We start from the raw sequence: 14,385 nt of genomic DNA, 5'->3' as shown, positions 1-14,385 counted from the left end.
ATTGTAGCCAATTGCCAATGGCATTTGTTGTCTTTCTATTTGGGCTGTCAAATTTGCCTTTTTGCAAAGAATTGGATCCAGAATAAGAAATGCTTTGATTAAATTTACATTGAATTGATCACATTTTTTCAAACTGTGGCTGAAAACTGAAATACTGTATAAACAAATAAATAAACAGACATAAGTAATAAAATACTGTAAATATTAGAGAAAACACATGTAAAATAATATACAGTCAAATCTGTTGGGAGTTCAAGACATAGCCATATTGACCTCCTCCATCAATGCTGGCACAGAACAACACAGACCTTCCATCGTTTTTATAAGGTTGGCAGACTGATTGCTAATTGAAGATTTGTGTGAAGGAGTGTCAAACCGGTGCTTCAGTGATTTCATACTGATGTTGGTAGTTTTTAAAAGTTAGGAATAGATGGTTTCTGTTTGGTTACCATAACTAAAACAATGGAGTTTAGGCTGCTTGAATGACATCTGTGTTAACTGTTTTGAAAAATGGTGGGGAAAATGTGTCAACCCAATGAGAAAGGGTTTATACATTTGCAAGACCTGTCTTTTGCTCTGCTGGGATAGTGATAATGAAAATGAAGAGGAACCTAGTTTCTTTAACCAGCTCAAAGCAAACAAGAAAAACTGTAAACTGTTTAGTTTTACCATTTTTTATTTCATTAAGCCAAGTTCTGTGTCTGGCAAGAGCACTTTTAGCTTAGGATAAATCATTAAATCGGATTAGACCATTAGCATTTCCCTGGAGCTAAACTCAACAGTATACCGGCCCCCCAGGATTGAGTTTAGACACCCCTGTGTTAGATAATGCTAGTCAAATGTCAAAAAAGTGCAACACTGCTACATTTGAACAGGCTAACACCAACACTACACTTAAATAAATCAACATTAAACAACTGCATGTGCTATATTTTACAGCTAAATCTTAAAAGTCAGCATGGCTTTCAAATCTCCAGTCTACAACTGCTGTAGTAAGTTTAGTTAAACTCACGTCATTATAGTCGCAGCATCGCTGAGCGCAGAGAGACGCCTCGTCATACAGTTTGTTCTTGAAGTAGTACTGTCCGAGATACCGCAGCGCAGTGCTCACCTCTGCATGCTCCAACTGCTCCTAAGGTCACAAAATAAAAAATCAGATGATCTTTCTAGAAACCGTTCTTCCTATCATGCAACTACAAAAATCATGGTCCAAATGTTCTGCACGATGTTCAAAATTACTCCCAAAACATTACTACAGCAAAAAGTAACAACCTAAGCCATGTGGGTGGGATAAATTGTGTGTCCAACCCATATTATTTCCACCAAAACATTCTATTTCACTGGGAAACATCTAAATAAGGTTAAATGCTGCTTCAGATGGTCGGGTACTGTAGGGTTCCCATACTTGCATTTCAGACATAAATTCAAGGCCTGGAATGTGCTTGCACTTAAAGTTAATGGTGTTATTTCAAGAAATAATAATATTATCATAATTAATAATTATCTGAATTAATAATCTTAAATTTAAATCTTATACAAGAACTGACAAATAATGCATATTATCAATATTTCAGAAAGCACATTTGAACATCACCAGTATTGAATTCAATTAATTGTATTAACATTCTCTAAACATGACAAAACATCATCATTACTATGGTAGTTTAATGTAAATATTAAGTGTAAGTGATATGTGGAGTACAGAAAATGACTTTCATGGCGTTATATATGCTGAGGGGTGTCAATTATGGTGCTCGATTTAAAATTATAAGTGATTTAAAAAGTCCTTGAATTTGGGGTCCATGAAAGAGTGGTAAACTTGTGTAAAGGAGCCCTTATGATAGTTTGTGCATTTAAAATGACATTTCCCACCAAGATAAAAATTACGCCATTATTTACTTGATTAAAACTTGAGTTTCATTCTTCCGTAAACACTAGAAAGCATATTGACCTTATTTTTCAATGCGGAAGTGCCCTCATTTTTACGATTGTTTTAGAACTTCCGATTCAGCTGCCTATGGGAGAAATGACTAGGAATAATAAACACAGAAAACGGTCAAATTACTTGCTCTATTAACAAGTGTTTGCATGACTATACAGACAAAGTAGAATAATATAATACGAAAACATCAGTTTGCAACATCTAGCAGCATGACGAGCTGTTTTTAACCTCTAAAAATGAATGGAAGTGAATGAGACCGGAAGTCTCAAGCCAAAAAGATTCAAATGGCTGCGCCCACTGGTATACGGAGAATAAGGCGAATACTGACGATTGTAAGGGGGGGAAAAGTGTCATCGATTTCATTGTATTTTGTGTCCCTGCTATGAATGAAATGTTCAGAAATTCAAAAAAATGTAGAACCAGTAAATGGTGAGGAGATTTACGTTTTTGTGTGAACGATCCCTTTAACAAAGAAATACATCAGCTTACACCACATGAGAAAATGTCCTGGATGTAGATTATGTAACACTGTGCGGCGTCATCAGATTCATTCAGCTGCTCGTGAAGCCTAAAAAACCAAAAGGGCACAACTCCATCAAAACAGGTCACAACAGCACTAGCAGTAATTAATCCACAAACAAAAGCACACTCACTTTGCCAGTTTTAGAAGCGCCATTCTCTCCACATCCCCAACAGAATAAGCCCTCCAGTAGCACTAAAACCCACACAAAATATTTAACAATTTAATATACAAGCAGAATGCTATCGCTAGCAATGTTTCCATCCAAAAAGCAAAACTAAATGTATGCAAACATGGAATCTGCAATACAAAAACACATTCTCATGGCAATTCGTAACTTTTTGATTTAGTGGCTAATCCATATGAATTCGTACGATTTCATTCATACAATTTAGTATGATTTGCTCATCCCCGAATGATAGTTGGGTTTAGGGGCGGGGTTAGGTGCCACACTAGGGTTGTGCCGATAGACGATGCCATCGTCCATCGCCAATGACCGACAAACTTCACGATGCTGAGCCGGCTTCGCAATCCATCACCCTGCCCCACATTTATATTAATATATAACTTATTATTTGCATGTCATCTTAATAGCAATAATGGTCTTTTCATGAGCTGTGTTAAATTTTACATGTAGCTGCCGCTTGCACGGCTGACAGCATCGTGAGGATTAAATGAAGGATCATACAGTACCTCTCACGCTTAAAATGTGCAGATTCAGTGGGAAACATGGTTACCTGCAAACCCCGTCCCACAGACTTTACAGTGAATGGCTTTAGTTATTTTCATAGTGGACTTAAAGCCACTGGAAGTCTTTTATCCACTCTTGGAAAAGTGTAAACGGTGGATTAACATTCAGCACATGATCACTAATAAGATGTGCCCTTATTAGTAACTTTAAGTGTTTTTTAAAACAAAGTCTGTCAGTGTTATTTTCATTCTCTCATCTTCAGCGCTTCACATTTTCGCGGTTGTAGCTCGTGTCATCTGAAGGCAGAAGGCATTGACGTAGTGATTGACAGCTGATATAAACCAATCATTCCAGTTCAGTTCTAGAGCAGTGGGCCAATAAGAAGAGCAGGGGCAAGCATTGCAGGCTTTTTTTTACTTCAGCAAGTTCACATAACAACTGTTTATCTGTTCCTGAGTGCTGCATTTGGTGCTTTAAGGTGCAAAGATGCATTCTGCATAAATGTCTCCTAAATTCATGCAAGCGGTGAGGATTTCGCAGTGAAAACAGAGAAAATGTATGCACTCGCCCAAATGCTTCCAAATATATTTTAAGGTCGCATAGATAAAACTACAGGTGCATATGCAACCAAAACAGCTGATCCCTAGCATCTTTACTTGCTATTATTTCCTCATAATAATAATAATAATAATAAAATAAGGAAGTTATCATCAATCACAATGATGATCACGGTGCCCTATTCATGCCAGAGTCCCGTGGAAAAAAAGGGATTGACGGGTGGTCATTTGTTTGTAACTTATTTATTTATGGTTTGGTTATGGGTAAAGCAAAGACCATGTGGGTCAGGTAGTGAAAACAGTAGGCTATAATTAATTAATTCGTTATGAATTAATTGATAACAACGACCCCACCTACAACGACAATGCCATCGTCCATCCTGATGTTTCACATTAGACATCATACGATGCCAAATTGGTCAACACCGCCCAACCCTATGCCACACCTTTTAAAAATCGTACATTTTCGTAGGACTGAACTCGTACGAATTTATACGAATTAGCCACTAAACTGACAAAATTTAAAATAGCTACGTATCCTCGTGAGATCAGGCTAGAATATCACAAAAGATATGCAAATAATGCAGCATTTTTATCCGATGAGTTAAAGAGAACAACATAGTTACTTTCTGATAAACTGGCACCAAATGTCTAATAAAAAAAAAAGTAATTTGCATCAATTGGAGAAGCTGTATGAGTATTTTAGTATTTAATAAAGTACTTGCGCCTCAGAAGACAATGCAGATTCACGATGAATGTGGTGGTGTTTGGAAGTAATAATATAATAATAACTCTGAAATGGTTAAAGCATTTTGGAATGACTAAAACATTTCAGATGTTTTACAATGTGCTCAGTCCGCTGGTTTGTTCATTAATGCTGTCCATCACACCCATTTTTATCATCACATGACCTCTTACAGGGCTCGAAATTAACCTTTTTGCTTGGCAGCACCAGTGCTCCTAACTTTTTTAAATTTTGGCACATCAGCCAAAATTTTGTCGCACCCACCAATTATAAGCACCGTTACTACAAGTTTTATCCAAACATATTTATTGCATTTGAAATAAACAGTAATCAAACTAACAAGAAAAATATATATATATGCATGAATGAGGAAAATAAGTCTCAACGAAATCCCGTTATCACAAGAAAATTGATTTTTATAACATAACTGAGTGACTAAAAGACACACTGCACACACTGCTTGACATGAATGAATCTGTTAACGATATAACTGTGCTGTTCTCTTTGGTGCTGTCTGATATTGCACTGATGCTTTTGACATATATTCTACCTTATTATGCATAAGTTATGTTAATAGCAATACCGGTCTTTTTATGGGTAGCGATATTAGTTAACCTAGTGCAAGCCCGTTTGCGATGATGTACGTGGTGTTAAATTTGAGATATAGCATATAGCGGACAGCATCTGGCGATTATTTGAAGGATTAAACAGAAGCTCTCGTGCTAGATGTGGCAAACAGTTACCTGAAAATTCCATCCCACAGACTTTTCATAGCGGACTTGAAGCCAACGGAAATCTCTTCGAAAATTAACATTTTGATTTAACATTCAGCACATGATCACTATAGTAAGATGTTTCATTATTTGTAACTTTGGATGCCATGGTTTCTAAAACAAAATCTGTCAGTTTTATCTTCATTCTCATCGTCAGCGCTTTACAATTTTTCGCGGTAGTAGCTCTCTCTGTTATCCTTAAGCCTAGTTCACACTACAGGATTTTAAACATCAGCAGATCGCTGTGCTGTTCACATTACATGACTTGACTTTGTGTCTTTTAATCTCTGTGGTGTTCACACTACGCAACACTCCACAAGAATGATCCACAAGAGGGGGGTCACACACTACATGATCTCACAACATCTCATTCCCCATCAGCTCATTCAAGCTACCAAACCACAGCCAATGAAAATTTGAGGGAGGAGTCGTCAGAAAAAGCTAAACACTGCTTGTGTGCTGATTACATCACTGACAGCTTTTCAAGCTTTGGAGAAAGCATTTAAAAACATCGTCAAATCAACTGATTTATGAGCGGATTAATCACTCATCTGCAAGGTTTGAGTGGATAGATACACAGAGAGTTTTTAATTTTTGTAATTGTATAACTCTTTGAAATAAAACTAACATATTTATAACACCCTGCCGTTTTCTAACTATCAGTGTATTTCTTTCTGACATTGTTATTTTTTTTTATTACAAAACAGTAAAGAACTGAGCATTTCTGCCTTAAATTACCATATTGGTCAAAATGACTGCATGCATGTCTGATACTTTTCGCTGTGACTTTAAATATGTGTGCATTTTCTTGCCTGGCAACTTCCTGCTAACATAAACAAAACTTTCTGATGGCAAAAACATCAATTTACTTCAGATATCTTTCAAAACAGCATATTCTGTGCTGTTAAATAGCTCCTGTTTAAAAGTGAAAATGAAAGCCAAGACCTTTAAGTGTTTTAGTATCTTAACTACATATTTATAGGCTGCTACCAAAAAAAGATTATATTTTTTGGTTAATGGTGTCATTAAATATGATACCAGACATTCAAAGCTTAATTTTAATATCTCAATAATAGCTTTGAATGTAAATATGTTGTGACAATATGGCGTTTTATATGAGAACAGTCAGAATGAGCAGTATGGTAATTCTAATAGTTACAGAATTCTAGTTCCACTGTTAATATAGCCTACTCTCATGTCTGTGCTAACGCAGAATGAAGCGAGTGCGTTGATGCTCATTCTGACCGATCACAGATGTTTCTGCTGAGCTCCTGAACACACAGGCATTCAGCTCATGCTGATATGCTCTCTCATTGGCTGCAGCTCGTCACTACATCTGACCACACGTGGGGTTGAGTCGGCCGACTGCTCTGGAATATTTAGCATGCTGAATGTTGAATTTCCGTCTGCGAGGTGTCGGCGGTGCGTCAGCGAGCCTCGTTGATGCGTTGTTCAGTAGTTCACACATAAAGAGCGGCGAGCGCCGAGCACCCGCAGATTTCTTCCCGATCACAGCCCGATCTGTCGGCGAGCTCGTTAACTTCCAAATCGGGCTCAAATCAGGCTTAAAATCCTCTAGTGTGAACTAGGCATTAGCCAGAAGGCACTGACTGAGTGGTTGACAGCTGATGTTTCAGTGCTAGAGCAGTGGTGGGCCAATAAGAAGAGCGCGAAGGCGGGGGTTGACATGACAACTGTTTTAAACCATTCCTGAGCGCTGCGTTTCCGTTTCAAGTGCAGAGATGCATTCTGCGTGAATGTCTCCCGAATCCGCACATGTGGTGAACATTTTGCAGTAAAAACTGGTCGCACACAACAATTTGATGCACTCGCACAAATGCTCCCAAATATATTTTGAGGTCGCATAGATCAAATTTCGGGCGCATATGCGACCAAAATGGTCGCAATTTCGAGCCCTGTCTTATAACAAAAGCACATGACTTTTTATTGCGGATGCTGGAATTTATTTGGTGTTCGGTGTTTATTCGAAGTGTTTTCATCTTAGTTTATGTTCACTTTCAGTCTTATTAAAGTTAATCCTACCCAGCTGTGCGCATTTTTAAAATGTATGTGCATCTTGGTGTTTCCATCAAGCATTTTCTTCCAAAATGTGCATTTAAAAACATCATAAACATAGCTACTGATCAATAAATTCATATTCTGGGGGGGAAAAAAGGAATCAGTTTCCATGTATAATCATTGGCGTTTACCTTTTTGGCCTCCAATTGCTGAGAAAGTTTCTCATAACATTCACCAAGAGCTACGAGCATACGCGAGTCATTAGGCCTGATATAAACATACAAAAAAGAAAAGTGTTTTAGTGAACACTCTCAGGTCAATATTTATACAAAACAGCTTACATGATTCATTTACACAATGTACTTACCGAAGCTGATGGGCTTTTCTGTAGTAATAGAGAGAGTAGAAAGGCATTTTGAGGATCTCATAGGTCTGTCCCAGTCCATACCAGGCCCGGTAGTCTCTTTTGTTCACTTCTATTGCATGTCTAAGGGACAAAAGTCAACATATTGTATTACTGTACAATTCATTTTAAGACTATAAACAGGGTTCCCACTCTAAACCAAATCACAGTTTTTTCAGGACTTTAACTGAATAAAAGCTAACCTATCAACTTTTTTTCCATGTAAAAACAGAACAGCAATTGTAACTTAAATGTATTGTCTCATTCACTTTCATCAGTTTTCATTCGTACCAAACAATTTATTAATTTATTTTTATTTTTATGCACTTTCATAAACAACTAAAGAGTCTTAACTCTTAAAGAGCATGGGAATAAAGCACAAGAGAATTGAATAACCTGAAAGGTTCAGAAGAAATAACAGTACAAAACAATAATTAGAAAAAAATAAACTTTATATAAGGCAAACTCTCTGACCATTTAGTCAATAAATAAAACTGTAGACTCAAATTTAATACAACTCAATGCATTAATCTATAAAGACACTGATTTTGAGAAAACAAAAATAGTGAATGTGACCATTTTTTTATCTGCTCATGCTGATTAAATAATTACATTTATGATGTAAAAACATAATGTTTTTTTGTGAAGTTATGCTACATAAAAAATACCTTCACCTAAACTAAAGCATTATTCATATACATTATTGATATAAAAATGCTAGTTCTCTCTTCCAGCAAGATGCACATATAAAACAGCATGGATAACGTTGTTTCCCTGGTTACTGCAGTAAACAAAACAGCATGATGTTTAATCCAGCAGGATTTTATCAATCCTGCTGCAACCCAAAATTCGCAGATTAAATTCAGGTCTGTATATTTAAAAAAATTTGAAAGAATTTATTACCTTTTAAGCCTAAATTAATTTACATATATAAACTTTTGAAGAATGTTATGCATTTTGCTAGCACTTGGTGTGTTACTTTAGAGATGATTACCTGTAGGCCTGAATGGCGGCAGAAGTGTTTTTCATCTCCATGTACTCGTGACCCATGAGGGTCCAGGCCCCTAGACAGCGTGGATTCAGCTTTAGAGCACGCTGAAAATACAGTGCTGCTTTCTCATGCTGAGACCGAAGACTGTAGTAGTTACCTGTGAGCAAAAAACAAAGCAATCAGCATTCATACATGACTGAACTGAACTGATTTTCACACATAACACAAAGGAATTCTAAAAATATTTTTTAAATGTACGTGGCTAAATTAGTTTTACCAGTAGAGGGTGTGATGGTGGAGACTATGTTCAGACATTGTGTAATGTCATAACAGAAGAGTGAAGCTTTAAATACAAAAATGCTAATGGTCTAATTCGATTCAATGAATATGCTGAGCTAAGACCCAGAAATCAGGTTTCACAAATGGTAAACTCAACTCTAGGAGAGTATTAAAGCCTGGGCTGCACGATATGACCTAAAAATCAAACCTCGATTAATTAAACACTTAACCTCAATTTTGATTATTGTAGGATTATTTTTTTTCACTGTAATTACTAATTTTACTTATTATATATTTCCTCTCATAGTTTATTATGTTATCATTTGTACTCTAAATATAATCAAGTTTTTTGTAATAAAAGAGTGTGTTTCTTTTATCTACGATATTATAATAATTGACAGAAACAAACTATGGTTATTAGATCAATACTTCAAACTGAAAGCAAATAACATTGCCCTTCCAGCCGCAACCTAGTACTGGGAAACACTCTCGCATTGACACTCAGACTCCAGCCAATTTTAGTTTATTCAATTCACCTAGCACCCAGAGGAAACCCACACGAACTCAGGGAGAACATGCAAACTCCAAATGCCAACTGGCCCAGCTGGGACTCAAACTAGCAATCTTCTTGCTGTGAGGTGACAGTGTTAACTATTGAGCCACCGTGCCACCACATCAGTGAAATAAAAACTTCCAATTTTTAATTAACCTAGTTATGCAGGCAGCTTATTCTGCTAAGGCACCCCTTATAACTTATATATAAGCTGAAGGGAAGTGAGTGAGTGATGCTTGACACTTTATAGCTCAGTTAAAAAAATAAAAAGAACTATTATCTGCTACTAATAATCTTTCAGGCTTCTGAGTATTAATTACGTTGTCTCCATTGTCTTCATTTGCTGAAGTGACAATGCGAATGTTACATGAGTGCATGGCTGCGGGCCTTTGAATTGGTTGTTGGTCTATTTGGTATTGGCCAGCAACAAAGACTACAAGTTACCTGATCTATGACAGACTCGCGTTTTTTTTTTTTTGGTCAGGTTGCAGCGAATATGAACAATGTCCTTACTGCGGTGTCATGAAACTCGAAGCGCTTAGTTTGTCCGCATGCGTTAATACGTCTTTAAAGGGGAAGTACTCACAGGATTAAACAAACTAAATAATTGACATGGGGAAACTGCATTGGTTATCGGTTATGAATTTCCTGTTTGGTTTCTTTTCGATTAATCGTACATCCACAACTGAAGCTTATTTTAAGTGGAGTGTTCCTTTAACTACGATTGAAACACATTTTACTAATTCAATGTCTTGATGCACATCAAATGCTGTTATATTTCTATAAATGTCTGAGTCAATATCTATCATCAGCATTCTAAAAATATCTGAGCCAATATCTATCATCAGCATTGCTTGTGTGCAACTACTTCTCAGAACAGACCCGCATGACTGCTTCCAAATATCTATCGCCTGCCTTCAACCTTAAGAAAGATAACAAGACACTGATTGTTATCATGTGTGGCGCCTGCCGATCTGATGCACAACACATTTATTATTATTAAAAATGAGAGCCATAGTGGTTTCCCCATTCTCCACTAGCAGGAATGTCTTATTTTTTCTATTTATTATTGATTTACCACAATAGTTTGCCCAATGTGACTAATCTCTTAAATCTTTTACATGAAACTGTTTGACAATTCTGTCAATTGATGGGTTTCAGTGATATTCTAGAGACTCAACAAAATATTTTGTCTCATCTGATATATTTATATTGATATATTTGTTATTCTTTGTTACCTTCCAAGGAATCACTAACTTGCGTAAATGAAAGATTGATTTCGTGCACATATAAGAACTAATATTCTAAAGATAAAAAAAAAACTGTTATTGTATTATATTATACACTATACCATTCAAAAGCTTGGAGTGAGGATCTTTTTCAGCCATTGTTTAAACTTGTCTTTCTCCAACCAGGAGTACGCAAACTTACAATTTTCCATTTTGCCATCTGTTTCGGTACATGTGGAGAGCGTCACATCACCTTGCCTTACATGACATCACCCGGATGGAGGAGCTTGGCCGGACGCACCTCGGTCCGAGCCAATCGTGTGGATCGAGTATGCCGTTGTTAAATTTAACGCACCGCGGCCCGAGCCAATCGCGTTGGTCGAGTATGCCGTTGATTAATGATTTAATCAGTCAAACACTTTGGACAACGCTTGAACAAAAATTTAAGACCTCGTAAAAATGCGATTAAGACTTTTTAATACCTTTAAAGGACCTTTATTTTCTCATAATCAACTGTTAATACGTTTTAAGACCCCGCGGACACTCTGTGTAAGAAGTTCTACTCTACACTGTTATCAACATAATAATAAAAACATGTTTTTGAGTATTAAATCTGAATATATAAGTGATGAAGGACCATGAGACTGGATAATTGATATTACTAGACATTTAATGAGAATGAAAGTTCTTAACAGTGCCAAATATATTAAGCCTTACAGGCAGTTTATTTTTGTTTACATTAATTTGGCCTACAATATATTGAAATATTGATGGAAAATGGTTCATTATTATTTATTAAGACAGTAGGGTTGTATTTGTTAAAATTAATTTCAACTCACAATAAAAAGTTTTTATTAATCTCATGTAATATAAACTGCCTAGTAGGGTTTATTTTAATGTATTTTTATTTGTCAGTTATCTACAAAATAAACAAAAAAAGATTGAATAAATTTAAGGTGAAGTGAGGTGCAAATAATACTTTTTAGCCTAAAGGGAATTATGAATTACATTCAAGTAGGCCTATTATAACATAAAATATAGAATTTCTGATCATTTCCTTTATAATTTGAGTTATGAATTACAGTAGCGCAATACTACTTGGTATTGTGATACTTCAGCTAGCATAGTATTGTAAGATTAATAGTATCGCAACAACCCTACTGCCTAGTTACCAATAAGGTGTTAAAATGAAAATAGTAATCCTTATATAAAAAATAATTAGCTAATAAAATTCACTTAAATGCTGTAACATGTTATTTCTTACTGTTGATTTTCATGCATTAATTAACATTTATTAATGAGACTTTACTGTAAAGTGTTACCTGTTGTACTTTATCAACCTTTTGGGATTTAATTAGTTTGAAACAACATTTCAAACTACTTAGCCAGCAGCTAGCTCTCTGCAACTCTCACAGGGTCGCCTACTGACCACATGGCCATCCCACATGGGAAAGCTAGGTTGCTGCCGGAAGTGATGTTAGTAAGGCCAGCAGGGGGCGCCCAACCTGCGGCCTGTGTGTGTTCTAATGCCCCAGTATAGTGACTGGGACTCTATACTGCTCAGTGAGTGCTGTCTTCCGCATGAGACGTTGAACCGAGGTCCCGACTCTCTGTGGTTGTTAAAAATCCCAGGAAGTCCTTCAAAAAAAAGAGTAGGGATTTAACCCTGGCATCCTGGCCAAATCTGCCTACTGGCCTCTGTCCATCATGGCCTAATAACGCTCCCCCATATCATAATTGGCTTCATCCCTCTGTCTCCTCTCCACCAATCTGCTCGTGTGTGGTGTGCGGTCTGGCGCAAAATGGCTGCCATCGCGTCATCCAGGTGGAAGCTGCACACTGGTGGTGGATGAGGAGATTACCCCCCTATGTGTAAAGAGTGCCCAGAAAAGCGTTATATAAATGTAAGGAATTATTATTATTATTATTATTATTATTTGTTTACTTTAACAGGTATAATAATCCAAAAGATACTTAGTGTAATGTGTATTATAGTGTATATTTATTTATATCCTGAGAATATCGTATATAGTGATACTATCATGAGGCTTGATATTACAAATTCAGCTTTAATAATAACATGATTAAATAACATTTAAAAATATATTTGAATAGTAAACAGCTATTTAAAATAGTAAAAAATATTGTTGCTAATAATAATGTTGCTGTTTTGAATTAAATAAATGCAGGCTTATTGCAAAACAAAATCTTAATCTCTTAAAATCTTCATAAACCATCCTCTCAACAACCAAACTGACTGCGTGTTCACTCTTATTTCTCATTCTCACCTATGACACAGCATGTCTCCACTCTGTACTTGTCTATCTCCACCAGATTGTGAGCCAGGTAACTGAGCTCAGGCTTCATACTCTGAAAAAAAAACGAAGAAAAAAAATTCAGAGGACGTTAACATAAGATTACTTAACAAGAATGACATTTGACCTGAAATGATTTTTATTTTATTTAGTTTAATACCAGCATATAATTCTGCCATTATTACACAAGATTCACCCTTGGACACCAAAGCTATTCCACTGACAAGTACAGCTTAATTATAGGTGTTTTACTCTTTTGCTGATTAGAAAAGATAGAATCACTTTTTTTGTGTGTATTATATGCTAACTGGATCAAAATTAACAATGTCTCTTAAATAACTATCAGATTAGACTAATCACTTGGCCAGTAAGGAAGATAACAACTTAAGCCTACTTAAGAAATCTCTCTTTTTGATCATTTGTTGAGTGAGGAGGTGTTTAAATGGAATAAATGACTACGTCACCAGAGAATCGATTTCTTTGAAAGACCCATTTTTACCAACATGATTAAAAAGTTTGAGATCAAATTAAGAATGAAACAATAATAGATACACAACAATTATAGGTAATCATTTAATATGATTATAAATACAGGAGTTCCACAAGGAAGCATTTTATCATCCTTACTTTTTTTTTCTTTACACAAATGAACTTAAGATCCAGGATTTAGGTTTTAAGTAATTCAAATATGCAGATGATATGGCCGGTTGACTAAAACAGGAACAGAAGGAGATACCTTGTACTATAATTATAGAAATTTACTTTTAAAATTTGTGTAAAAGGAGTTCACTGGAGATCAATTTTAACAAAGGAGATGATAATTAGCAGAAATAAATTAGTTCTTAGTAAAGGGTTGAAACCTCTGGTCCTTGAGGGACATGAAATAGCAACAGTTAAATGTTTTAAATAATTCGGAACATTTATTGATAGTGGATTGACATTTGCTGCAAATGCAGAGTGCATTTTGAAAAAAGCAGTGCAGAGATTATATCTCATTAGGAAGTCACATCAATTCGGTGCGAGTCAAGATGTTCTGGAGATGGTATACAAGAACTTGGTTGAAAGTGTTGTGAGTTCTAACATGATTGCATGGTATGGACTGTTGCCAATTAAGAAAAAGCAAAAACTGTCGAGTAGTAAAAATTGGCAGTGCAATTGTAGGTAAAGCACAAAGACAACCAAATGAAATTTATTCAATGAGAATTAAACAAAGCACACATCATTATTGAAGATTGTTCCCATGCCTGAAATAAACAATTTCAACTCTTGCCATTAAAAAGACATTATAGGCCAAGGGTGTCCAAAGTCGGTCCTGGAGGGCCGGTGTCCTGCTGACTTTAGCTCCACCTTGCTTCAACACAACTGCCT

At 36.0% G+C, this 14,385-nt stretch overlaps 1 protein-coding gene across 2 annotated transcripts in view; it reads right to left on the bottom strand.

Moving 5' to 3' along the window:
* The window catches only part of cdc23 (CDC23 (cell division cycle 23, yeast, homolog)), a 29,844-nt gene that overhangs the window by 776 nt on the left and 14,683 nt on the right, over positions 1 to 14,385 (bottom strand). The window contains 7 exon segments of one of the 2 annotated variants that reach the window (NM_200933.1): positions 1,013 to 1,132; positions 2,432 to 2,510; positions 2,596 to 2,657; positions 7,439 to 7,514; positions 7,615 to 7,734; positions 8,645 to 8,798; positions 12,991 to 13,072. In NM_200933.1, coding sequence (NP_957227.1) covers positions 1,013 to 1,132; positions 2,432 to 2,510; positions 2,596 to 2,657; positions 7,439 to 7,514; positions 7,615 to 7,734; positions 8,645 to 8,798; positions 12,991 to 13,072 — 693 coding nt within the window. 2 annotated transcript variants of the gene reach the window in all.

This window comes from Danio rerio, chromosome 21 (genome assembly GCF_052040795.2).
Source record: "Danio rerio strain M-AB ecotype USA chromosome 21, GRCz13ab, whole genome shotgun sequence".
In the NCBI taxonomy this organism is placed as follows: Eukaryota; Metazoa; Chordata; class Actinopteri; order Cypriniformes; family Danionidae; genus Danio; species Danio rerio.
Note: the sequence above shows the minus strand (reverse complement) of the source record. Positions and strands in the feature narration are given on the sequence as shown.